Here is a 25,908-nt window from a genome sequence, read left to right on the forward strand (position 1 = left end):
GAGGCCTCCTGACTCAGGTGAGGGGCAAAAGGCCCTTTGGCTTAAGCTTCAAACCTTTGTCATCGACCTGGGCCAGTTTGCCAGCCACAGGGTTTGGCCTATGGCTTCCTGGGCTCAAGCCAACCGCTAAAGACTGTCCCCTTCTCCACCTCACCCCAGCCCTTCCTTACTGCTCATCTTAGGCAGCTGGAAGAACATGGCCTCAAAGCCAGGATTTCGCCGCCCGGTATTGGTTATCAGCGTGACAAGCAGGACGTTCTGGGAGGAAAGGAAGGTCAGGTTGTAGGAGGGGGAATAGCTGCCACATAACCTGCGGGGACAAAAGGGGCAGGCGTTATCAAGAGCAGCCAGAACCTAAGCAGAGGGGACCCAAAGACTCCATCCCTAAACCCTTCACAAAAGGCCAACGGTGGGGTCATAAAGGTCACGCCACACAAACAATCAGCGACCTGAGCTCAGGCACATCCCTGATGAGCCCTGCAGGTCACCTGAGTCCTCGCATATGTTGCAGGCACTGTGCACTAATTGTAAGGCTGTCCTTGTTTGAAATAGCAAAAGCTCAGAAACACTGAATACCTAACATTAGAGAATTCATTAAATAAACTACAAGCTAAATAATAACAATAATAATAGCAGTAAAAGCATGAACAACTAACACTTACTAAGAACATGCCTTTGTATCTATTCTTTATGCTTTATATCTAGTAACTCAGGTATCTTCCTACCAACTCTGAAGTAGAGACAATTATCCCCATTTTACAGATAAGGACACTGAGGCATGGGAAAGTCCACAATTCCACAGTTACTAAGTGTCAAGGCTGAAATTCAAACCCAAGCATCAGGTTCCAGAGCCTACACGGCCAACGCCCATGTCCTGCAGCCTCTCGACTACTCCACGTCACTCAACCATTAAAAATGATGGTTAGGGACAGGATTACTGATTTGGAAAGACTATCATAATATACTTCATTTTTTAAAAGCAGATAACAAAACCAAAGATGCTGTATAATCTCATATTTAAATATGTACCCAAACATATACATACACAGCAGAAAAGTCTAGAAGAGTATACATCACAAATCTAACAGTGATTGTTTCTAGGAAGTAAGATTACGAATGACATTCGTCCTCTTTGCCCATGTCTCTTTTCCACGTTTTCCTTTTAGGACATGTATTTATTTGTTGTACAATTAACGGATTAGAGAGAGGGGAAAAACCCTGCACAAAAAGGGTGTTTAGACAGGAGTTCTGGCTGCTAAACTGTAGCAGCAGATGGTTCTGTCTTGGCTTCAGCCTGAATTTTAGCCCATTATTAATCATGAAACATCTGCCCAGCTCATTTCCACAGAGGGCAGTAGAAGGTTCTGGCTCACTGAGTCAGGGAGAGAGGGGGAGGGGGGCACTTTGCCCCCAACCCACAACGCCTTTTAGAAGTGTGCGCCATCCTGACATGCGACTGGCTAGGGTGGCGTGCTTCTGGGCACCCCGACCTCCTTCGCAGGTGCCATTTTATTTCCTGTAATCCAGATGCTTTGACATCTGCAGCCTTGCTGGAGCGACTGCCCTCCAAGGGTTAGACAATTCCTAGAGATAGCAAAGATTCACCTGAGGCCAAGCCTTTCTCACGCAAACCAATTCAAAGCCCACCCCCAACCACTTCTCTCTAGGGCTCTTAAACTCCAGGCCACCATCCACCCGCCCTAATCACCCCACAACCAGGTACCATACCAGACAGTGAGAGACAAACCTATGCCCCAGAGCCAACTGGAATTATTCAAGCTATTAGTCCTTAACTTATATATCCTGCCTTTCCTTGCCTTTCCTGTGGAAACCACAACAAAACAGCACTGCCCACATTTTCTGACAACGTCCTCTGCCTCTTGACCGACCCTGGTGCTTCCCTGTGTGGCTCCTCTGTGGCGCTCTCTGAAGTGTGAGTAACAAACTATCTTTTCAGTGGCAGTTGTCTCCTGATCTGTTGGCCTCAACATAACTGTTACCACAGCAGGCTGCACCTTCACTCTGGCAGGTACAGGCAGCACACCTGCTCACTGACATCTCGTGAGCCTTCCTCACCCACCCTTGCCAAGGCCTAGAAATCACCTCCAAGACGCTCCACTGGAGCTCATCACACCACACACCTGTTCTCTGCTGCCTGGAAGTTGGCAGCAGCCTGTGGCCAAGAGTCACAAGAGTCACATATCTCCAACCTACACTGCAACTAGCTCCAGAGGTCCAGCCCACAAGGGGCAGCCACGAAGCTCCCACAGCCGCCTGTGCTCCCCTGGGACACTCACTGCACCACAGCGCGGGGTTCCACAGGGCTCAAGGTGTCATACACCTTGACCAGGTCACTGCCACGGTCATCACAGGGCGCGACATCAAAGCTTCGGAAGGTGAGGCTCAGCACGGAGTTGGCATCCCCCCGTAGGGCCCACTGGCAGCTGGCGAAAGCTGGATAGGGGCTGTCAGGGAAGCCAGGCGTGGTGAACCGAGTCAGCTCCCCACCGCGGGCGTGCAGGGCGAATCTGCAGCTGTCTGTGGGACACAAGAGGCAGTGGGGCAGAGCTGGGAAGAGTGGGTGGGGTGAGCAGCTCACAGCCCTCCTGGGGGTGCCCCTACACCTGGCCTCTCCAAGGTGCCCCAGGCTGCCCTGGACTGGCAAGAGACCAGGAAGGGGGCTTCTCCTGGCATGGGGGAGGCAAAGGGATGTGTTGCTATCACCACTGTGCAACTTTTGGGGACCCCTTGATTGAAGGGGCATCTGGCCACACCCCAGTCCTCCTCTGGGAAAAGGGCACCATACTTACTGTCCTGGGTGGTCTGTACTGTCCTGGGGTCAGTGGCTGAAGAAAAAGAGGGCGAATACAGTATTTACTGACCTGCTCTATTTCCTCATTCCTGCTTCCTTATTCCCCTAAAGGGAGGTGCCGGCCAGCACAGTCTTCGCTTCCCGGCACTCGCCCAGGAGCAGTGGCTTCCCCTGCTCCACCGCAGCCTGGCCCCCCAAACGCCCACCCCGGCACCCTGCACTCACGGAAGGCCACCACGGAGGTCAGCGTGAAGGAATGCAGGGTGCGGGTGCGGGGCGGCAGCTTGACCGCGTGCTCCTCGGCCATGGCGCGCTCCGCCTCCTCCACCAGGTAGTTGGGGATGTTGAACTCTGACCAGTAGTAGGCGATGACGCTGCCCTCGCTGGGGAAAGGCGACTGGGTCTGATATGCGGAGGGGCTTTGGGCATCTACCTGTCCCCACTCTCCCAGATGTGAGGGGCAGACCCAAACCCACATTTGGAAAAATAACAAAGAATCACTACCATTCCCGAGTGGCTTATGTCGCAGGCACTGTGCGAAGCACTCCACCCTGCTCCGAACCCTTCATCATAGTAACACTCCCGGGTCACCCATCTTGGAGAGACAGAAGAGCTACGCGTGGTAAGTCATGGGCATAAAGGACAGAATAGCACTGCTGCCTTCGCTCTCCAAGGCAGGGCCTCAGGGCTTCATCGCCCTACAGGCTCCCAGGCACTTGTCCCACAGAGGACCACACGCCGGTCCTATTCCCAGCACTTCCCCACCCAGCCTTCCCCTCAGTACCCACCTGAAGGCAGTCACCGCTGACTCCTTGTGGTAGGGACCCAGGGCTGGGATCCCACTGTACAACAGCTTCAGCTGAGGGAAGGACAAGAGGCTCAGAGCGGGCCAGAGAGCAGAGACAGCCTCCTGCCCCAGCCCTCGCTGCTCCCTCCCTCCTGGGACTTGGCTGCCCTCCCCGTGCCCCACATCAGCCCAGGGAGCAGACAGCAGGAACAGAGCGTCAGCCCAGGGATAGGACTCACCGCTTCCTTCACTTTGTTGGCCAGCTCTGCAAACTCAGTGGAGTTTGGGTTCTCATAGGCATCCACAAAGTTCTCGTTTGTGATCCTAAGGTAGCCATTGAAGACCTTCTGGACCCGCACGTTCCGGTCTGTGCAAGACCAGGGAAGGACAGTAGTTAGAAGAAGAGACAGCAGTCCTGTCTCATCCCCCAACGTCCACAAGCTGCCCTCAGCAACCCTGGGGGAGCTGCTATGATGAAGGGCATGGGGGCAGATGGACCAGGTCTCTACTGGAATCCATACCTATGTTCAGATCCAAGAGTGTGAAAAGCAACAAAACTTCCCACAAACGGGAGCGAATGCAGGAGGGAGCCAGTGGACATATGAGCCCTGCAGGCCAGCTCTGACCAACTCTCCATTCCCACCCCCCCACACACACACCTTACGGCTTGAGAGAGCCAGGGAGACAGAGCCCTAGACCCCTCCTCACCCACCCGCATGCCACCCTCCATTCTCTGGTCCATAAGAGGCAGGCCTTGGCTCTGTCTGTTGAGGGAGAAGGTAGAGCCACCCCCACATCGCCCCCAGAGCCACCCCCTCCAGCTTTACTCACACTGGAAGTGCCACACCAGTAAACCAGCCGTGAGCGACAGCAAGAAGAAGCTGATGAGCACAGTCACTAGTACAACCCAGGGCTTGAGGCCTCGCTTCTCAACCTTCTTGGTGTTGTTCACCGGCAAGAACTCCAGGCCTTCCTCAAAGCCATTCATGTTCTAAACAGAAAAAGGCACTGCAGCTCAGAAACTCTCTCACCTCAACAGCCCGTCATTGAAACTCTCCACTTAAATGAATCATCTTTTGACGCAGGTAGATGCCCAGCTGTGGGGAAAGCAGGCCCAACCCAGGCCATGATTGGCCACTGGGTGCCCCTGTGCAAACTTCTAAAGGCAGCCCTTCCCCCAGCCACCACAGCCTCAGGCACGGAGCAAGGAGCCCCGACGATTCTGTCCCAACAGCTCCTGCAACAGGAGCCTGTGGGCAGCATGTAAACTGTACATCCTACCCAGTGGCCTTGCTCTGCCAGTGTTTAACCAGGCTATAAACCTGGACAGCTCTGTGATGCCACTGTGGAACAAGCTACCCTGCTTTTAGCCTTAAGTGTCCCAATCCATGATCTCAAGGTGAAGTGAGAAGGCCAGGTCTCTACTGGAATCCACACCCCTGCTCAAGCACAAAAGCACAAAAAGCAACAAAACTTGCGACAAACAGGACAGCAGTTTCCCTGATTCCTCCTTGTCAGGGGGAATCCAGGAGGGGGAACATGAATGTGGAAGGGGCAGGTGCATGCAGTGTCAGCACGCAATGACAGGTAAGTTTTTCTGCCCTACCGCGCACACTCTATCTGCTTGCCCTCAATCCTGGAAAGGGGCCATGCCCTTTATAGGTTTAACTACCTCATACCCACTGCAAAAGGGTTTGTAATAAAAGCAATAGCCTCCATCCCAAATTCCACAGATGTGGCCATTTTTAACAGTTTGCAGATGTAGTTTTTCTGGGGTTAACCTTATAACTCTAAATAATGTGCTTGAACTAACGTTTCTTGGTTTGTCACATTTAAACCTTACAAGTATCTATTAACTCATTGCTATGACAGATTCTCCCCCTCCGGACACATTTGGATACTTTTATCTCTAATTTTAGTTTCCTAATAAGTTATATTTGTGACTTGATCAAATATCACTCACAGAAACACACCCCATAGCTAACCCTACCATGGTAATCATCTTGCAATATATAAATGTATCAAAGCAATGTGTTGTACACCTTAAACTTACACAATATTATATGTCAATTATATCTCAATAAAAATAAATTTTTAAAAAAGAAAAGAAACACCCCAGAGGCAACTATTTAATATGCTTTCAAACTACTGTTCAGGAATTTGTCTCCATATTTCTACATATGCCAATATCACTATATCTTGATTCATCTATTTAAAATATAATCAACTGACTTTCTATTATGATAATGTGGATTTTAATGTCCTTCCTTCATTGTGTCTCACCCAACTTCCCAATAGTTATAGAGCTAAAGTTTTAAAAATTTATATCCATACTCTCTGTTTTCATTAGTCCTTGAAAATGTTGTTCACTATTATTTCCTTCCCAGTATAACAATTTTGTTTTCCTGCTGTAAATATTCACTTATTTGGATTTCTTTTTAACATATACCCAAGTCTTTCCAGACAATCTAAGAGCTCTGTTAATACTCTTCTACTCTTCCACATATAAAGTCTATCAAACAACCTTTCGTCTCATTTTCCTCTTAGGAGTTTCCCTCCTACGTCCTCTCTCCTTTCCCATAGCTGTTGTCTGAAACTACCTTCACCATCACCCTGGGAATTCCCTTCATCTTCCTCTTGTGTTAAAATTTGTTTCCTAGATTCCATATCTTCATTTCTATTGGCTTACTTCATTTTGGTGAAACACCATACTTCAGTAGCTTCCTGAGAAATGTTTTGAGACTTTGCTTGTTTGTGAAAGTTCCTTAATTCTGCAAGCACATTTTTGATAGTATGGCTGGGTATAGGACTCTGGGTTTCAAATAATTTTCACTTACAATTTCACAGACTCCATTGTTTTTTAGCTTCTAATTTTGCTTTTGAGAAATATGATAATAGTACACATCCATTATTGTTTATTCATGATTTATTATCTTTCTTTCTCTGAAAGCCTTAACAATGTGCTTTGAATTGGGTCTTTCAATTTCATGATGCTGAACTCTCCACCTGCCCTTTGAGTTTGGAAACTCATATTTTTCAGTCTGGAAAACTTTCTTGTATTATTTCTTAAATTATGTCCTCCCCTTCATTTTCTTTGATCTATCTTTCTGCAATTTCTATTATATTGAAATTGAAATTTCTATCATATTGATCTCTAACTTTACTTTTCCTTTCTCTGCTATTATCATCTCAATTTTTAAAATTTCTATTGAGTTTTCCATTTCTGCTATCAAAACTTTAATTTCCAAGAATTCTTTCTTGTTCTCTGAATTTTATTCTTTCTTGTTCTCTGAATTTTGAGGGCAAAAATCTCATCTTTATATTTTTATTGAGTACTTTTTCTCTTTTTTTTCTTCACTTTCTCTTTCATGTTGAAGGCTTTTCTCAAATGCCCAAGGATGCTTTGTTGTTCATTCATATTTAAGAATAAGGTCCATTTGGAAGCTCTGTGTGCATGGCTTGCCCCAAGTGGCTTTACTACAGGCCACAATTATAGAGTTTTTTGTTTGTTTTGTTTTTTAAACTGGGCATTCCCAACAGCTAGGCTATGTAGATCTCTTCTATGGGGTGGTTTAATTGCTCCAAAGAATAATTTTCTAATCTCCTGGATAGAGCAATTTAAACACAGCCACTAGCATTCCAGACCATGTGAGAGAATAGACCTTTGCCTCTTTTTGCCCCTCACTACAGCCTTCCTCTGTACCTAGTGTCCTCAGGTCTAGAGAAATCTATTTCCCACCCCTTATGGGGACTAGTAGGGTAGGGGTATTTTTGTTTGGGACAGAGGTGGGGACCTGAGGATTGCTCACAATGCCCTTCCCTGTCTCACCTCTATCTTCTATAACACCAGAGCCCAATTCTTGACACTGGCAGAGGACATCATCAAAGAAGTCCTGGGAGAATATAAAGAGAGGCATATCTCTTTAATTCAAAGGCTCACTGAATGGTGAGAAAAGTAAATGAAAAAGCACATATGACTAAATACATCATGATGGAATATCAGAACACCAAGGATAAAGAGTATGTTCTCTAAACCTCTATCTGGCTTTTCCTCCCCCCGCCCTCATATTTTACATTCTTCATCACTAGGATTCTGGGATTCTTCAACATTCTGGGATTTTTTTGGTTTTTAAGTTACTTACTTTAAAACCTATAGAATTTTTAAAATAGCTTCACTGAGGTATAATTGGCGGAAAAAAAAAAAACACTACATATTAAAGTGTACAATTTTGGGCATATATGTACACCTAAGAAATCATCACCACAATCAAGATAATGAACATATCCATCACCTTGAAGTTTCCTCCTGGCCCTTCCCTCGCACGCCTCCCCATTCCCTTTCCTGTCCCCAAGCAACTAATTATCTGCTTCCTATCAGTAAAGACTAGTTTGTTTTTTCTAGAACTTTATATAAATGGAATGATACAACATGTACTCTTTATTGTCCAGCTTCTTTTAAGCAACACAATATTTTGAGCTTCATACCCATTATTATGTTTATTAGGTTCACAGTGCATCCTTTTCTATTGTGGAGTCGTATTCCATTGTGTGGATATACAATTTGTTTACCTATTCACCTGTTGATGGACATTTGGGTTGTTTTCAGTTTAGGGCTATCACAAACAAAGCTGCTATAAACATTCCTGTACACGTTCTTGTATTGGCGTATGCTTTCATTTCTCTTGGGCAAATTACCTAAGAGTGGAATAACAAGTTTGCATAAGTGTATGTTTAACTTTTTAAGAAACTGCCAAACTGTTTTCCAAAGTGACTGTACTATTTCACATTCCCATCAGCAGTATATGAGGATTCCAGTTTGTCCACATCCTGTCCAACACGTGGTATGTTCAATCTTTTTAATTTTAGCCATTTTAAGAGATTCATAGTGAGTGGTTTCTCACATTGGTTTTAAATTGCTTTTCCCTAATAACTAATGATGTTGAACATCTTTTCATATACTTAATTGCTATTTGATTATCTTCTTTGGTGGCGTCTTTTCAAATCTTTTTCTAAATTTTTTAAAATTGATTTGCTTATTTCCCCATTGAATTTTGAGAGGTTTTTGCAATTATTTTTATCCTTTTAAATCACAATTACTTTTGCACCAACCTAATATATTCTGGATACAGTCTTTAGTAAAAAATCAGTTGTCCATATATTTATGGGTCTATATCTGGCCTCTGTTATGTCCATGATCTCCGTCTGTCTTTATGTGAATATCGTGCTGTCTTCATTACTGTAGCTTTGTAAGTCAAAAAAGCTATTGAAATAAGTGAGTTTAACAAGGTTGCAGAATATAAGATCAATATATAAAATATCGCTTGTATTTTTATATGTTAACAATTACAAAGTGGAAATTAAAACTAAAAACATAAAATGTACAATAGCAGCAACAACATAAAATACTTAGGGGTAAATCTGATAAAAGATGTCCAAGACCTGTACATTGAAAAATACAAAACATTGCTGACAGAAATTTAAAAGACCTAAATAAATCAAGAAATATCCCATGTTCATGGATTGGAAGACTCAATATAGTTAGGATGTCTATTCTCCTCAAATCTGTCTATAGACTCAATACAATCTTGATCAAAATTTCAGTAGGTTTTCTGTAGAAATTGATGAGCTGCTCTGAAATTCATATGGAAATACAACAGACCATGAAAAAAAAAAAGAACAAAACTGAAGAATTAATATCACCTGATCTCATGACTTATTATAAAGGCAATGAATGTTTTTCCTTAAATTCCAAAAATCATATATTTCGTTTCCAAGAGCCATGCTTTATTCTTTGATGGTTATTTTTTTGAGCAGCCTTTTTTATTTTATGAATGCACTACCTTCTTGCTCTTTCTTAAGATAAAACTAGATTTTTAAAATATATATTATCTTCAGAACTTTGTCTTTCTCTTTTAGGCTGTAGGTTTTCTTTAAATGGCCAATGGTGTTTGGTTGTCTAATCATATTTAAAAATGAAAAAATAATAAGGCTTTAGCTAAACTCTCTGAACAGACTGTGTGTATGTGTATATATATATGTTAGAATAAATGTAACAAAATAATTATTATGTTTATTTTCAATTGACAGGGTGCTTTCACAACTATTTTCTTACTTAATCCTCCCAACAATCCGGGAAACATTCATGACTGGTGCCGTCACCCCCGTTCTATAGATAAGGCCTGGAGAACTGATGACTTTGCAAGATCACACAGCCAGTCCAGAATTTTCCTGGTTTCTGCCTCCCAGTGTGGTCAGCTTCCAGAACTCAGGAAGCAGGTATTCAGGAAAAAGGGAAAACAAGCTCCTTGGGAAGGGGGCGGTGGCCGACAACATAGACAGTGCACCCCAGGGGCCACCTCCTGTCTGCCAATGGAGCAAGGCCATCAGCAGCGAGGCAGGCTCAATGGTAGGGCCTTAATGTCCCTACAGTGTGAATGCTGGGCTCCGCTCAGCCAAGACATGCTGTTTAATCAGTAACTAGACTGCTTCCTTTTATAACCCTACTCTCGGCTCCATTTTCAAGCATGTTAAGAGATCGTCTTGCCTAACCCAGCCATGTTATTGATAAGGATACTGAGGCTGAGAGAGAGGGAGTAACCTGTCCAAAGTCACAAAGGTAGTGAAGCTAGTAAAGCAGCAAAGCTGGGATGAGCCACTCCCTTCCACCGGCCACGCCCTTCCACCCGAGACAGGATTCATGTACGCACGTGGAAGGGGAGGAGGGGGCAGGGCGCCCCTGTCCACTGGGCTCAACTGCATACATAACCATCTCTCTATACTGTATAACAATCTCTCTACAGAGTCACAAAGCCAATGGAAGAGAAAGTATGCTGGTGCCTGCTTTTGCTTCTCCTTTCTGTTTCGTAAAAGTAAATGCATCTGCAGGTACAAACACATACAAAGCCCAATGCTGCGAAGCCAGATTCTTCCTTACCACAAGCAGAGGCAGAGGCCACAAAACCCTCGAGGCCAATTCCCACTGGCCAGCCAGAGTCCCTGAAACACAGCAAGGCTCAACGCCAGCTCAGACAAGAGAGCAAGGGGTAACTTCCTGGAGGACAGGTGGGCATGAAGGGCTTGGGGTACATGCAGAGCGCAGACCCTGGAGGTGTGAAGGGGGAGAACCCAGGGGGCAGCTTGCAGGGACAAGATCAGATGAGCATCATTCCCATCCAACTCTCAGGAAGAACAGAGGGGTATGGTCCAGAAATCCAGGAGGGGGAGGAGAAACCCTGGAGAATATCACATTTTCTGTTGTTTTAAGCACACTAGTGCAAGTGACACATATCCTTCCCAAGGTCAGTGGTTGTCAATAAAAACTAATTTACATAAGGTATTTGAATGATATAAGAAAGACCCTTGCAGTCACTTGACTCCCATTAAGTAAGAAACTCACTAAATGCTAAGCTAAATGCTAACTAACTAAATGCTAACTAAAAGCTAAATGCTAAGCAAACAAAACTCTGTGTCCAAGTCCTCCAAAGAATCCTCCCACTTGAGAGGCACCTTCCCTGGCTCCCTAAGCACACTCTAACAGACCTGTCACCAGCTCCAAACTCTCCAGGGTCCATTCTCCCACTGGCTCTGGGACCAGCAAATCCAAAGCTGTACTTGCCATCAGTAGCTCGGAGTGTGGTCCTCACTAGAGAAAAGCAACTGGTGAGTGTTTACATTTATAAATGACAAAAATAACATTATCCAAAAATCCACACAAGATTCCAACCAAAGTAGATGAATAAAAAGTAAACTTCCATGCTATGCTTTTTTTTTTTTTTTTTAAGATTGTTCCTCATTTGGCTAAGGTTGGGTGTGATCTTCAGGTAGGGAAGGAAACTGAAATAGGAAGAGGTCACTAAGAGTCCTGGAAGGGACCATAAAAAGTCATCACATGACAACTGGTAACCTGCTGCAGATCAAGGTCAAGGGGCAGGTAAGATGTCACTGGCTGGAGACAAAGGTGTATTACTCAGACCTGAGACTAGAATAAAGGTGGCTGGCTTCATGTGCCACTGCCAGCTCAGCCGTTGATTTGTAGTAGGTGCTCCTCACTTATAGATAGGTTGGGTGACTCAGTGTACCCACCACCAGACGGGACAGATTTCAATTCCATGACATCATCACTGTCACTATGGTCATGAGAACCATAAAATATGCCTGAGATTGTTCAAGCATGAAAGGACAGTCTGAGCATCTGCAATGGTTTTCCACAGAGAGGAGGTATTCTGTGACACTCAAAGATGCTTTCCTTTGGAGAAAGACAAAGCCAGCTTAACTCTCGTGGCCACTCCCTGATGCCAGTTTGTGTTAGATCCTGGCCAGAGTCCCCAGAAAGACAGCATGACTCAAGGCCACCTGAGACGACAGAGCAAGGCATGAATTCTAAAAACCAACCCTGTATTTGTCATCCAGCAGAAATGCACAGCACCGAGATACCAGAGGTGAAACTGGAGAAAGCCCTCTGTTTCAAGTGGCTGATTATAAAGGGATCCTGTCTCACAGAAGCCCTATTTAGGATGGGCTCTCTCCAGTTAAATTGCCACCCACACATTGGAAAACTTGGGCAGCTGTGGAGAGAGAGCCGCCAGCCCACGTGCAGGCTCCCAAGGGTGAGACTTCATGCGTCCTGCTGCCTTTGTAGTCCTGGTGCAGCATAGTGACCAACACAGAAAGGACACTAAGTTTTTTCTTCACAGGAGGGCCGACAGGAAAAGACAGCCCACATCAGAATTCTCCACCCACTCACCAGCCCACGACAATTGATCTCACAAGTAGCCAGATTCTGAAGAACCCCACAAGAGGCTACGGTTCCCATTGATCGTACCAATCCAGCATTTCCCAGACTAGTCTGGGCATGAAAAACAACAGCAATAATAATAACAACAACAACAAAAACAAGTAAAGTGCTTGCCCAGCATCAGATTCCTGGAGATGCTGCTACAGTGTCAGGGGCAGGGCCCTGGGATCTGGAAAGTTCAACAAGTGCCCTAGGTTATTATTAGGAACTTGAAAGTTCAAGAAACTCGGCCTCCTGTTTCCAAGAGGCTGCCAGCCAGGCTCACCCATTTCCCATCACAGTGAGAGGAGCCAGCCTATTCACATTACAGTTTCAGTCCACCTATTTTAAGCAACATACCTGCTTGGTTGGACTTTGCTTCCGTGCCCTGGGGCCCTCCCACAACAGGCTATAAGCAACACCTAGAGTCTCTCAGGCTGCCACCAGAGGCCCTCAGAGACGCGCGCTCCCAGAGGTGCGGTAAGCTGGTGGTACGCTCCTTGAACCCTCTACCTATTGTTGCCCAACCCTCTCACCTTTGCCCTTTGACACGTCACTGCCCTCCCACCAGAAGGACCCCCAAGGAGGATCCAGAATTACCTGTAGATCTGTGACCCCAAGGCATCTAGGGGAACAGAAAGCTGACCCATGGCCAACAGTTCCTACTGAAGGAAATAAATCAAAACTCTGCACACCTGGTCAGAGCAGGAAGAGAAGTCCCCAGGGGCCTGACTCAGCCAACCTCGGGTACTCTGTCAGCACAGAAACCCGGTGGTTCTCTGCCAGCCAGTACCTGGCTCCTGCAGGTTTCACTCCTGTGCCACTCGCTCCCCAACTCGCTGCACTGCCTAGGGCCCTGCCCACATAGCCATGGTGCTGGGACCACACACACCTTCAACGTGACCGCAAAAGGAGACAAATAACAGACTAGGGGGAGGACTGCTGGATACAATTCTCTTCTTTCCTTTTGAGGCATTGGGGTGGGTGTGGCCTAGATGAGAGGTCAGACCTGAGAACCCTGAGCCACTGGAGCAAATATTTCTCACTGTACCTCAGTTTTCCCCTCTAAAAAGTGGGTTAATAGGGGCGACCAAATGGCTCAGTTGGTTAGAGCACGGGCTCTGAGCAACAGGGTTGCCGGTTTGATTCCCACATGGGCCAGTGAGCTGCGCCCTCCACAACTAGACTGAAGACAACAAGCTGCCACTGAGCCGGAAGGGGGGGCCGGATGGCTCAGCTGGTTAGAGCACGAGCTCTTAACAACAAGGTTGCCAGTTCAATTCCCGCATGGGATGGTGGGCTGCACCCCTGCAACTAAGATTGAAAACGGCGACTGGACTTAGAGCTGAGCTGCGCCTTCCACAACTACATTGAAGGACAAGAACTTGGAGCTGATGGGCCCTGGAGAAACACACTGTTCCCCAATATTCCCCAATAAAAATTTTTTTTTTTTTTAAAGCGGATTAATGACTCCTTCTAGCCTTCTAAGTAGGGGTGTTATAAAACATAATTAGCTGACTCATGCTGGGGCCTACATACCATCTCTCTTCGATTTTGGTTTCTCCATCCACTGTCTATCCATCAGCCCAAAGCCAGGCAAGGACCATTCCTCCCTCTGGTCTGGTAGAGCAGCTAAAGTTCAAGTTAAAACACTAAAACCAAACAACAACAACAACAACAACAACAGAAAACCCTTCACATCATAAGTCTGTCTACCTTGTGGGCCTCAAAGAGCCAGGCAAGAGCAGACCTGGCATGTGTCCTGGGAAGCCTGGGGAAAGACAAATCAAAGCCCGCCTGTTCACTGCACTGGAAAGGCCTCCTGCTCCTGCCCCACTTCCCTCTCCTCTCTCCCCTCCACTGAGGAAGGCAGGGGCTGGCCCGTGGGAGAGGAGAAAGCCCTCCCTGGGGCCTTTCCACCCACTCACAACCCATAGACTATTTACTCAGCAAAGCCAGCACATCTGCCTGACCACATCTACACTAGGTCTCTGTTTACACATCAAGTTCCAATCGTTTCCAAAAAATTTAGAAACATTAAAATCTCATTTCCAATGCAAGCTCTTACAACACCTCAAAACTAACAAAACAATAAACAGACTGGTTGCAGAAGCAGCAGGACTAGAGGACCTATGGGCTACTGTCCTTGAGACACTGACCCAAAAGGCCAAAGGAGATGCCAAAACCACTGAGTGAGACGATACCTGCCCTATGGCTCTCGGGCAGCATCAGAAAGGGGTCTGCACGTGGGCTGAAGCCCACAGAAGGACGCCCTGAGTGTCCCCAAGGGGCTTCCCTACCCACCGCCTCTGACTTAGAGCTCCATGTGAAAGGCAGAGGCCACGACAAACATAATCCCTATTTTTGTGCATCTTGGTGCCATGTCAAGCATTTTTTTAAAGGATTATGTCAATTTTTATTGTTAATGTGTTATTGGTGATTTATGGGTATTTATTTCTATTTTTATATCAGTGACATGTATGTGTACTATGCCAGGTAGGGGGGATACAGACACAGATAAGATGTTGCCTGTACCTTTACAGAGTGAACTATCTACAGCATCAATTAATTAGTTTAAGTGAAAAATAAGATCAAATGCTTAGGACATGGGAAACAACACATTGTCAAGAATTAAAAGAGGTACTTATGCGAACTGCCTATCTTTTCTTTGATTCCTACTTCTCACTCATAAACTTCAAAATCAAATGAATCTCCAACTCTTTTCTATTCTACATGCTAAGTTCTCTGAAATCCATTCAATTATCCTCATTCTCACACTCTTCCTGCATCCAGATAACCCCCTGATCGTCCTCATGGGTCTCCTTCCCTCAAACCTCATGTCAAGCATTTTTAATACATATTATCTCTAATTCTCACAACTAGGTTTCATTTTCATGAAAATGAGGAAATGGGTTAAAAGAGGTTAACTTGTCAAAAACCCAGATAGTTAGAAAGTGGCAGGGCTGAACTGCAGACCCATATCTGTCTGACTCCAAAGCCAGTATTCTTCTCAGGATACCCTGCGGCTTCTCAGGGGGACAAGTATGAACCCTTCCACCCCCCAGACAAAATTGAGGAGGCTCAGAGATTAACTTCCTTAAACATTTTCACTGCGCTAATTGATTTCAAGTTTATTCTCCAAAATGTGTCAAAAATAATTACAGTATTTATATTTTTAAGTAAATACAGTTAAGGTGCTACATTTTATTAAAATAAATGCTCACTTTAAAGAATAAAAACTTCCTATTGTTATTCATTCTTGAAAAACACAAAAATATAGAAAAATGTACATCTGCTTTCCTACACTTCCTTTCTGGAACACTGGCTCGTGGGGTAAAGTCGAACGCCGCAGTCGGCAGCATGGAAATATCATTCGACTCTGGATGACCGTCACAGCGAAAATGAAGACCATGCTGCAAAACTCTACCTATTACAAAACCCTCTTCTTGGACTCTAGATAGGAGCATGCTGTGCCCAGCACTGTATACGAATTTCCACCACTTCAACACTAGGGGAGCTGACTGCCTCCACTTTTGACCTTGTCCCCATCTAGGAGGCCCCCAAAACCTATATGGAACCAGAAGGCTGGTCCCAGCCTGCCCACTCAGAATGGCGTGGCTACCCTCACCACCCACCAAGCCCACCTGCCCTTGAGCACACAGCCAAAGGCCAAGTCCCTCCAGGAAACCTCTGCAGACCACCTCAATCCCCAGGACTTTCTCCCTGGGACCTCGCTTCCTTTATGACCTGTTCCGCCCACTTGGCATCAACGATACCCCACTGCCTCAGTGGTCAGACCAGGCAGCGCAAGGAGGTCAGGGTGCCCCAGGTCCTCTTCGTTCTGCTTCTCTCTCCCATCTCCTCCAGCCTGGACTTTGCCAGAGTTAGCAATTGATTGATTGAATGATGGGTGAATTGGTTGACTGAAAGACTTCTCTCTCCACAGCCAGACTTAGATAGCATACCCAAGGCAAGTTGGGATAATCTCCCAGGTGCTACGACCCAGGGAACTTTCCAGACTTGTGTTCAATCCTGGAAGGACAGCGAATACTCAGTCCCCTCTCCCATCCCCCCACCCCCGAGGTTCTGCTTACGGCACTCTCTCCCCTCTGGCTCTCTGGTATGAGCCCCAGCCTGGCCACTTGCTCCATTTATCAGCCCCAATTAAGTGTGGACTCCCTCAGTCGTGTCCTCTCCCAGTCCTCAGTTAAAAGCTACCCCCAGGACACAACCTCTTTTTTTTTTAATTCCAGCCAGAGAATTCCATCTCAGCTCCAAGATCACTCCCTCCACCTGCTCCTTCCCAGGGCTCTTTGATCCGACTAACTCTGCACCAGTCTGTCCTTATTTGCCAGAGGTCCCCCTCCTGGCTCTAGCCCCTACCACCTTTCTCCAGCCCCAGTCACCAGACTCAAGGAGCAGAAGCATCTTTCTGCAGTGGTCCAACCAGGCAGACTCCCCCAGAAACAAAACAAGAGAAACAAGAAACAAAAGCAGCACCCTGTAACTTCTTTTCATTCTTTTTCTCTGAGCCCATGTTTTGCTTTCATGGGCTAGTGCTTTCTGAATTATTGAAATTTTTGTTGAGATCATTGTGCATGTAGATTGACGTGCCATTGTAAGAAATGACACCGAGATCCCTTATACACTTTGCCCCGTTTCTCCCAATGCTAACATCGTGTAAAACTATATTATAATACCTCAACATTGATATAATCCACTGTTCTTATTCCCATTTCCCATTTTGCCTGCATTCATTTGGGTGTAATTATTAAGTGCCATACAATTTTATCAATGGTGTAGGTTCCTGTATCCACCAGCACCGACAAAATTCTGATCCCTTCTGCTGGTCTGGTGTGACCTAGCTCTCCCACCCATCAACATATCCTCCTGTTCTAAAGTTGTCATTTCAAACATGTTCTAGAAATGAATTATTTAGTATATAACCTTTGGGGATTGCTGGCTATTTTCCACTCAGCAAAAATCCCTGGAGCATGAGTCGAGTCATTACATGCATCAGTCGCTTGTTTCTTTTTATTGCTGAGTAGTATTCATGGTACGCAGGTACTATATAGTCCATTGAACCTTTTTTTAACAGCTGCGTTGGTGGACCCAGAAGTTAGCGGAAAAGCCCGAATACACCTGCCTCCTGGAATTGACCACATTCTGAGAAACACCTCTCCCGCCTCTAGAGTAGCTCCCAGGCATGTTAATGGAGCTACAAATCTAAGACCTTGTTTGGGTGAAAGCCCTGAATATACAAACAGGAAAGCACTCCTGGCAAGGGAGGGAGCCTGGAATGGGGGGCCGTCCAAGGTTACAACCCAGAATCCCCATGAAGGAAGTAACAGGACAGGAGCGAGGAGAGAACTGAGGAATTGCATCCTTAGAATCAGATTCTTAGAGCTGAGACCATTTTTAGACATCATCCCGTCTCCCATCCTCCCGGGGTCCTTCTTTCTGGGGGAAACCGTATTTTATTTAGTGCCAGTATTACAAAGTTCTTCCTCCCCCCGAGTGTGACCAGCATCACAATGACCCCTGCACCTTAGCATTGCAGCGGAACCCGCCTCACTTATGCTCAGGGCAGCTCCGGAAATACTTCCGAGTCTGCTCTATCTCTGGCTTAAACACACTCCACTCAATCAATCAAACTGTTCGCTAAACCTCTGGTCATTTGGTTCAACCTCACAATATTATTAGTTAGCAATATTCCTGTTAAGACATGGAACCCCAAATTCAACAGCATAATCCACATTAGACCAACCCTGTGTGGCGTCCATGGGGGCTGTTCATCAGTTACCTCCCTTATCCTGATTGCTCTATGTCCATCAACTGTCCAAAAATACATTCAATTAGCACACACAAACAGTAAAAATAAAATAATAAAGGATGATATAACTATTTGATGAAAGTTTATGCAGCAATCAAAAATTGTTTTTCCAAGAATAGGTAATACTATGGAAAAATTACCTAAAATACAATGCCAAAAAAAAGTCAAAAAGTACATAGGCACTTCCCACCTTTCCAAATTCACTTCAGGTGTCTCCTCTGAGAAGCTCCCAAGCAGGGCCCTTCCCCCACCATTTCAGTGAGAAGGCTTCCTCGAGGTTTCCTAGCACCCTCACCGCACTTCCATCCCAGTCTCCAAGTCTCCAGATAAACCACCTGCTCCTTAAGGATGGAGGAGGGGCTGTGTCTTTGCTCTACAATCTTAACATGGGTTAAGATAGTTAATAAGTGTGTGATGAATAAATTACAACCATATCTTTAGCTGCAGAATAGGAATGACATTATGATTCCATTTGGGGGAAAATCTGTGTACACACATATATTAATATCCACATAGGTACATATTAGTACATGCATAGAAGACTTGTGGGAGAACATAAACCAAACTATTTATAGGGGTTATAAAATCTGGAAGAGAGAATTTCACAAGAATTTGGCCTTCTACTTTGTATATTTCTGTACTGCTTGACTTGAAACAAAAAAGTCCTTCCTAACTTTTGTAATAAGAAAGAAAAAAAAAAGCAACTTCCTTTAGAAAACACGCATAAGCAATACCAAATTTGTAAAACGCTTCTCTAGGGAATTTTACCCCATTTTAAAATTCTTTCTACTTATCTGAGCCAAATTTTTTTAAATGATAATAATTTTAGCTTTTTAATAATAATGTTTGAAGTTATAACCAAATAAAAATATAGGGGGGATTCATTTTAGAGCCTAGGAAGCTACACTACATGCCTGGCTTTTACTGAGCTTGGCATCAACTCAAAATGCTGGCTCTCCACTCGCTCATCTCCTGGCTCACATCACCATGGGTGTGGGGGAGGTGGCTTTTCTTTCCGTTGTCAGGGTGGTGCAGTAAGCACAGCAGTTACTCCTAAGACAGATGGACACCATTCTGTTCTTGGCAGCCTATCCCACAGGCTGTCCACGTCCTTCTGACTCATAATTAAGTCATCTAAGATCTGGCTTTTCCCTCCCAGGAGCGTGTCATCTGCAAAGATAAGCAAATGTCCCAAAACCTCATCAGATTTGCTACTAACTAAGACATGTCACAGAACCCAGGAAGGAGTCAGGAGTAGCCCAGAGTGACTTGGATGTGTAAATGGACCCTCTTGGGCACAGCTCTTCAACAGACACCAACCCACCAGACTTTACTGTCCTCCAGCCCCCAGTCCTCCACCATGCCCAGCAGACAAAATGCTGATAGAATGCCTTTCCCGGAACACAAATTGTATACGCACAACAAACTAGATAAAACATATATATAGGGTAAGGAACGAAAGAAGGCATGAAAAAATGTGAACAACCTGATTTGCTGGTTTGGGGAAGGGTGAATTATTTTTTCATTTTAAAATTTCCATTATGATTTTTATTCATGTATATAATAAACAAGGTACATTTTGTTCAAAGCCTTGTTGAAACCACATCTCCAGAGGGACTCCTGGTTCTACCAGATGAGTAATCCCATCAAAGGGGGAAACCAGACAAGTTTGGTGTGAGAGGTTTTTAGTGGACTTGTGTTGGCGCCTGGTGCTCACCACGCTGTTTAATAATGTGTTCTAGGATTTTGCTGGGGGTATGTTATGCATCAATCACCACGATCTTTGGAACACAACTGTATGGCTTTGTAGCTAACATATAGCTTTGAACATATAGCTAACATATAGCTGTGAGGCTTTGAAGTCTCACAGACCTAGGTTTGAACTCTTACTCTACTTCTGCCTTTGGGCCATTACATAAACCCTTTGAGCTCCAGTTTTCTCAACTAGGCATTTTTTTTTCCCACACAGTTGCTTCGAGGATAATGAATTGAAGTGTACATATTTAGTGATGGGAAGAATGACTATCATCATATTCTCCTTTCCACCATCATCATCACCATCTCCAGAGAGACAAGGAGCCAAGATTTTGACCAATTCGACAACTATCACAAGGGTTCTAAGGATTCTGTGGCTAAACCTGCACAGAATAAGCAAATTCTGAAAACAGGAGATTCCAAGACAGAATTTTTAGTAGGGACCTGCTTCTAGAAAAGGTCTTAACAAAGAAAAAAACAGGCAATTACCGGCCATGAGCTCTGAGCAAACTCCAACATGCTGTCACCACTGATAACCATGGTGAAAATTCTCTGAGAAGCCCAAAAGTTCCCATTCTCATTCCCATACTTCCAAATGCTATTTTAATTTTGCTAAGCCACAGGCATCTCAGAAACGTCCTAAGAAGAGAAATCCAGTTTCTTACCAAATCAAACTAATTCCTACCCTTAGTAATCCATCTCTTCCTGAGTCCATTGGGCTTATAGCCCTGTCTTGTACTAGAGCAGTCCGATTGTACTGGGTTCAAATCCTGATCCCACTACTGCTTTTGCTCTGTGACCTTAGGCAAGTTATTAATACTTAGCCCCTCTGTGCTCCATATTCCTCAACCATAAAAAGGTAATAATAGTACTTAGAGGTGTAATACATGATATATGCTCAATAAATGCTGGCAATGGTTAACAGTATGCTAAGCACTCTAGTAGCGTGTGCACAATGTCAGAAGCAACATCTTTGGGCCCTGGGCCCCTTGAGGGATCCGTCACACTCTCCTTTCTCTTTCAAGAACAGACTTTCTCTCTTAAGAGGGATGCGAGCCAACAGCCTGGGCAGAACCACAGACCAGAAAAGGAACAGACACCAGGGGAACTCCACAGCCACAGTGGCCACTAGCCATAGCACAGGGAGTCACACCTCCTGGGGAGCGCGTGAGAGGCCCAGGTGGGGGAAGCTGTGGAGACATGGCACCTCCACCAGCAAACCTGTTCAGGGCATAATCCACCCTGGGCAGATTCCCACCAGGCGTAGGCAACTTGGGCTGCTTACCTGGGCAGCTATCAAGTAAGGGTTGTCTTCTTTCATGCCTCCATTTTCCCATCTCCTAAATGAGGACCATGACTTTTCAGGTCTTCCCAAGACCAAGGTGGAGGGAAGCCCCCTGAAGGAGGCAGGCTCCTTGCCCACTCGCAGCACCTCTGTGGCGAATCCCCACCTAAAGAACAATCTTAGTGACCCACAGCTGACTATCTTCCCTGATCTTTCCTCACTCCTCCCCCCACGCCTACACACCTTCCAGGCCATGGGGCCTTCGGAGAGCACAGCACATGCTCAAGAGAAAGGAATGTTTAAGTTTTGTTTTGTATTGGGGCGGGAGAGAAAAGGATGAGTAGCCGGTCACATGGTCTTGGCACATTTTTCCTTTCCATAGAGGATCTTTTTCATAGAAGCTGTGCAAAGAGAGGGAAATGAAAACAAGAACCACAGGAAGATGGTCTCGCTCACTGGAATTTGCTCCCCAACACTCCTCAGGGAGACTCCGTGTCCAGTCAATGCCCCACCGACCACCGTATGTCAATCCTCTTCACACGCACCTATCCTACTAACACCACATCACCTTAATGTTTGTCTCGAGGCCTTTTCCAACTCAGAAATTCAAACTGTGTGATTTGTACACCACGCTACAACTTACAGAGGGCTTTCATGTAAAGTATCCCTTTCAATCCTTGCAACAAACCTGTACCATACTCATATATGTCATCCCCTTTTTATAGTCACAGAAACTGAGGCTGAGAGAGATTAGCTAACATCTCTGAGATCACCTGGCAGGAAAGTAGCAGCACCACGTCTTGGCTCCATGTTGGAAACTCTTGCCACCACATCACAGATGGCCTCTGGCTCCAATCCACCTACCCTGGCCCTTCAAGCCTGGGTTAGACACCCATCTTAAGTGTCCACCCTGCGTTTCTCCACAATCTAGTTCTTACCACACAGAATTTAATTCTCTGTATCCCACATTACACTGGGTGTTCCCTAAAGGCAGAGACTGTGTAACTGGGATCTTTCCCAATGCTATGGCCCTGTACCTGGAACATGCTCAGTCAGTGGGTACCTAATAAATATTTGTTACGTGGGTGAATGAATGTTTGACCAGTTAACAAAGAGATGATTCTGAGTAACCGAGCTGTACAGCCTAGGCCCACAACGTCTGATTTCCCAGTCCTGGTTTTCACATGCCTGGGTCATACCAAGTCTTATGTGGGGCAATCCTGACTTGAGAAGGAACCAATGGATGCCAATGCAACTTCATGGCCATTATTAAATATTCAATACAGCCCAGGACACTCAGTGAGGCAGGCTTCCCAGTCTTTTTAATAGCCACAATAATTGGCATCTGTACACCCGCTCTCATGCAGGCAGGGCTCACACAATCCCCAGTAGCGCATCAGGGCTCCAGAGACGGTAGGGAGCAGAGGTGGCTATTTTCCACTGGATGGGGACAGCTGGGGGTGGGGTGGAGCAGGGGCCAGAGTCATCAGTCTTGGGAAGGACACAGCCAGACACAAGTACCAACAAACAGAACCTTTCCCAGAAGCAACAGTGCCCCTTTCTGACTTGGCATGATCTAAACAGGCTCTGCTGATGCAGAGGGCAAATCCAGGGGAGGCAGCTGCACCTCCTCATCGGGAATAAGTTAAAACAGAGTCTGCAGACCCTGACTGCAAACACTGCCAGGTGATCCAGGGAGTGAGGTTGCTGGTAAGGCACGGAATAGAGAAGAATATTGAAGACTTCCTGGAGAAATGTTAATGAGCTTTGGGCTCAGCAGGCCATTTCCTGCAGGACACACTTTGTCCTGTCACACCTCCTAGCATAGCTCTCAAGACTGTAAGTTCAAGGGAAACAACCATATCTTACCTGCCTTTGAGAGCCCTCCCTGCATCAGTGCCCAGCCCAGAACAAGGCACAGAGTTGGTTCAACGGAGTTCGGCGGGAGAAAAGACAGAATGATCCATATGGAGGAAAACCACAGAATCATAAGTGGAAGGAAGAGCAGTGGAGTGGAGAATGGATGAGTTTCACAGAACATGAGAAAATGAGCAGGGGACAAGGGGACAAGAAAGCAAGGACTAGCAGGTGACAAGAGAAGTCAGCACGCCCTAGGAGCTCAGAGCAGGTGTGGAGGTGAGCCTCAGACCTGGTCCCCCTGGGGGAGGGAACATGGGCAGTGAGATGACTCAGGAGAATCCAGGAAGACCCTGCTCTCCCAGTGTCAGCAGAAGAGAGTCCCAGAAAGGGAAGTCATGAAGAAAAACTGCCCTGAAATAACAAATACCAAACACCAGGCCCTCTGCTGAGGAGGCCGGAGTCCAGAGCCCCAGTAGGCAATTATCGAGGGTTCATAAACATGGCAATTACAGAAAGGAAAATAGAAGGCATCCGCCAGGTGAATCTGAAGGCGTCCACCACGTGAAGCAGGCAGGGGCTCCACAGAAGCACAGGCCCAGCCTCTGGGCTGCCTGTTGAGTCCACGTTTCCTCCTACAGGCGAGTGAAAAGTGGAAGTAACTAGTTCTGTCTGGGGTTCACCTAAACACAGCAGCCCCAGAGTCTAGACTTCTGCAAGCTGCCTAAGATGCTGCGTGGAGAAACGGAATTGTTTCAGGAGAGCTCCAAAATCTGACCTAACATGGGAGCAATGGCCGCAGTGTGGGGCGAGGAGGTTGCTGAACCCAGGAACACCAGAGAAAGTGAGAGCCAGGGCACAGGGCAGCCATCATGTGCAGAGCGGCCAAGCTCCCTCACACAACAGCCCTGGCCTTTCAGGAAACCTGGGGATCCCACTGGACAGAGAGGTGGAAGTCCTGCCTGGGCACTGCCACCCAGGTGTGTCCTTCAATAAAGTAACAACCCGTCCCCAACTCTCTACAATGTCTTTGAGATATCTCAAGAGGTCTCTCTCATTGTCCTTCCTGCCAAACAAGGGCCTCCCAGATTCCAGGTCTTCTAAAATGCTCAAGACACAGGTTCCCAAATCCCTTCCAAAGTCACCATCCCAAAGGCTCTCTTGGAGAAGCTCAGGCAAGCTCCACCCTGGAGTCCTTAGCTCCAGGCTCCATGGCAACCAAAGCTCTGGTCTCCCAGGTGCCCTCTGCAAAGGACTCCAAATGCCTCTGACCACGAAGGAAAAACCAAAGTTCTGCAGAGGCTAAGGACTAGATTCCAAAGCCCCCGGGAAAATCTCCCTTTCTCGCCCAAATCATCCCATTCTGAGACTCCGCCCCCAGTTCCTTCGGAAGGTGCTAGGACAGAGCGTAGTGCTCTAAGGAACCGAGATGGTCCCTTTTTCTCCTTGGAGATCCCGCGTCTCCAAGACCCTGAAGGTTCCCGACTCCCCGGTGGCTGGCGCGCAGCAGGGCAGGTACCAAAGGTCCTCCGGCCAGGCACCCGCCAAACTGGAAATTCCACCTGTTGGGCCAGCGCCCGGGCCACAAAGGGGCAGTCCCTAGGCCAAGACAAAGCGCAGCGCGGTGGGGGCGGTGGCGCCCGCTCCACAGTCCAGCTCCCGGCCACACTGGGGGCTCCCGGGCCCCGACGGCGCCCGCAAAGTCCACGCCCCTCACCCCCCCGCCGGGCCAGGTCAGGGCTGCCGCCCGGCCGCCCCGAGCCCTCACCCACCTCCAGCCGAGAGCTGTACTTGAGTCCCGCGCCGAGGTCCTTGGAGCCCCCTCCGCCCTTGCGGCCCCGATTGCTCTTCATGGTCCGGGTGGTCGATCGCGGGTCTCAGAAGAATCGTCCCCGTAGGCGGCTGGCTTCCATCGCCGTCGGGGCAAAGGGACACGGGGGACACGTAGGGCGTGGAGCGCGGACCGTGGCGAGTTCCGGTCTCAGGCGCAGCGCCCGGCCGCTGGCTGTGGCTCTCGCCCTCACTCTTCCTGTCCCGCGCAGGTAGTTTCAGGGTGTGGCCTCCCCGGGCCCGCCCCGCCGGCCGCCGCTCTCGCCGGCACCTTCCCAGACTTGCTGTCCCTTCGCGGGTTCCCGCCTCCCTCAGAGCCTCTGGGGAATCGCCTCCCTTCCGATAAAGGGGAAAATAAGGCCATCGGCCTGCAGGTGATGGGGAAGTAAGATGCGACGACTTGATTGGTGGTGCCCATTAGCACTAACTATGCCCCGCACATAATAGTGAGCACCTAACAACAACAAAAGCTGTCCCCGCGCTTTCTTCCACTCCTGGAAGAAGTGGTCCTTTCTCTTTCGGCTGGAAGACAAAGCTTCCATCAGCTTCCTTGATGCCAACCATGGTTTCTCTCCCTCCCTCTTACTTCAATCTCTCCCCACCTGTCTACATCACTAGGTCTCAAATTACAAGGCCTCCAAACCCAAACAAAAGCCTCTTGGCTTAGCCTTCCTTCTGGCCAGAAGTAGCTGCCCCTTCAGTGTTAAAGGCTCTTCTTGCTGGCCTGCTTCCAGCTCTCCCTGGTGGGTCACTAGAGTCCTGAGTTGCCCAACCAAATGCCCTCATATCTGTTCTCAGCATCCTTTACACATTTGCCGCATCTGAGATGGATTGATACCATCCTCAGATGCCCACCTGCCCTGAATTCTGGTCCAACTTTCTAGCTCCTAAATGTCATGGTTTCCAAAGTTCTCTCTTCAGTCTTCTTCCTTTTTTCTCTATACTTTCTTGGTATCTTTTCTTATGGCTTCAAGTA

General features: G+C 46.8%; 1 protein-coding gene across 1 annotated transcript in view; it reads right to left on the bottom strand.

Moving 5' to 3' along the window:
• The window catches only part of ST14 (ST14 transmembrane serine protease matriptase), a 39,454-nt gene extending 14,352 nt beyond the window's left edge, over window positions 1–25,102 (bottom strand). Inside the window, exons 1-8 of the mRNA XM_019713990.3 lie at window positions 24,875–25,102; window positions 4,431–4,590; window positions 3,839–3,966; window positions 3,601–3,671; window positions 3,038–3,195; window positions 2,811–2,846; window positions 2,298–2,538; window positions 171–310 (exon numbers count right to left, since the gene is read on the bottom strand). Of these exons, the coding sequence (XP_019569549.3) occupies window positions 171–310; window positions 2,298–2,538; window positions 2,811–2,846; window positions 3,038–3,195; window positions 3,601–3,671; window positions 3,839–3,966; window positions 4,431–4,590; window positions 24,875–24,955 (1,015 nt within the window). The 5' untranslated portion in view covers window positions 24,956–25,102. The remainder of the gene's footprint in view (window positions 1–170; window positions 311–2,297; window positions 2,539–2,810; window positions 2,847–3,037; window positions 3,196–3,600; window positions 3,672–3,838; window positions 3,967–4,430; window positions 4,591–24,874) is intronic.
• Between the last annotated feature and the right edge of the window lie 806 nt (window positions 25,103–25,908).

The sequence above is a fragment of the Rhinolophus sinicus genome, chromosome 9 (assembly GCF_057876585.1).
Source record: "Rhinolophus sinicus isolate RSI-liver-muscle chromosome 9, RSI-T2T, whole genome shotgun sequence".
NCBI classification, from domain to species: Eukaryota; Metazoa; Chordata; class Mammalia; order Chiroptera; family Rhinolophidae; genus Rhinolophus; species Rhinolophus sinicus.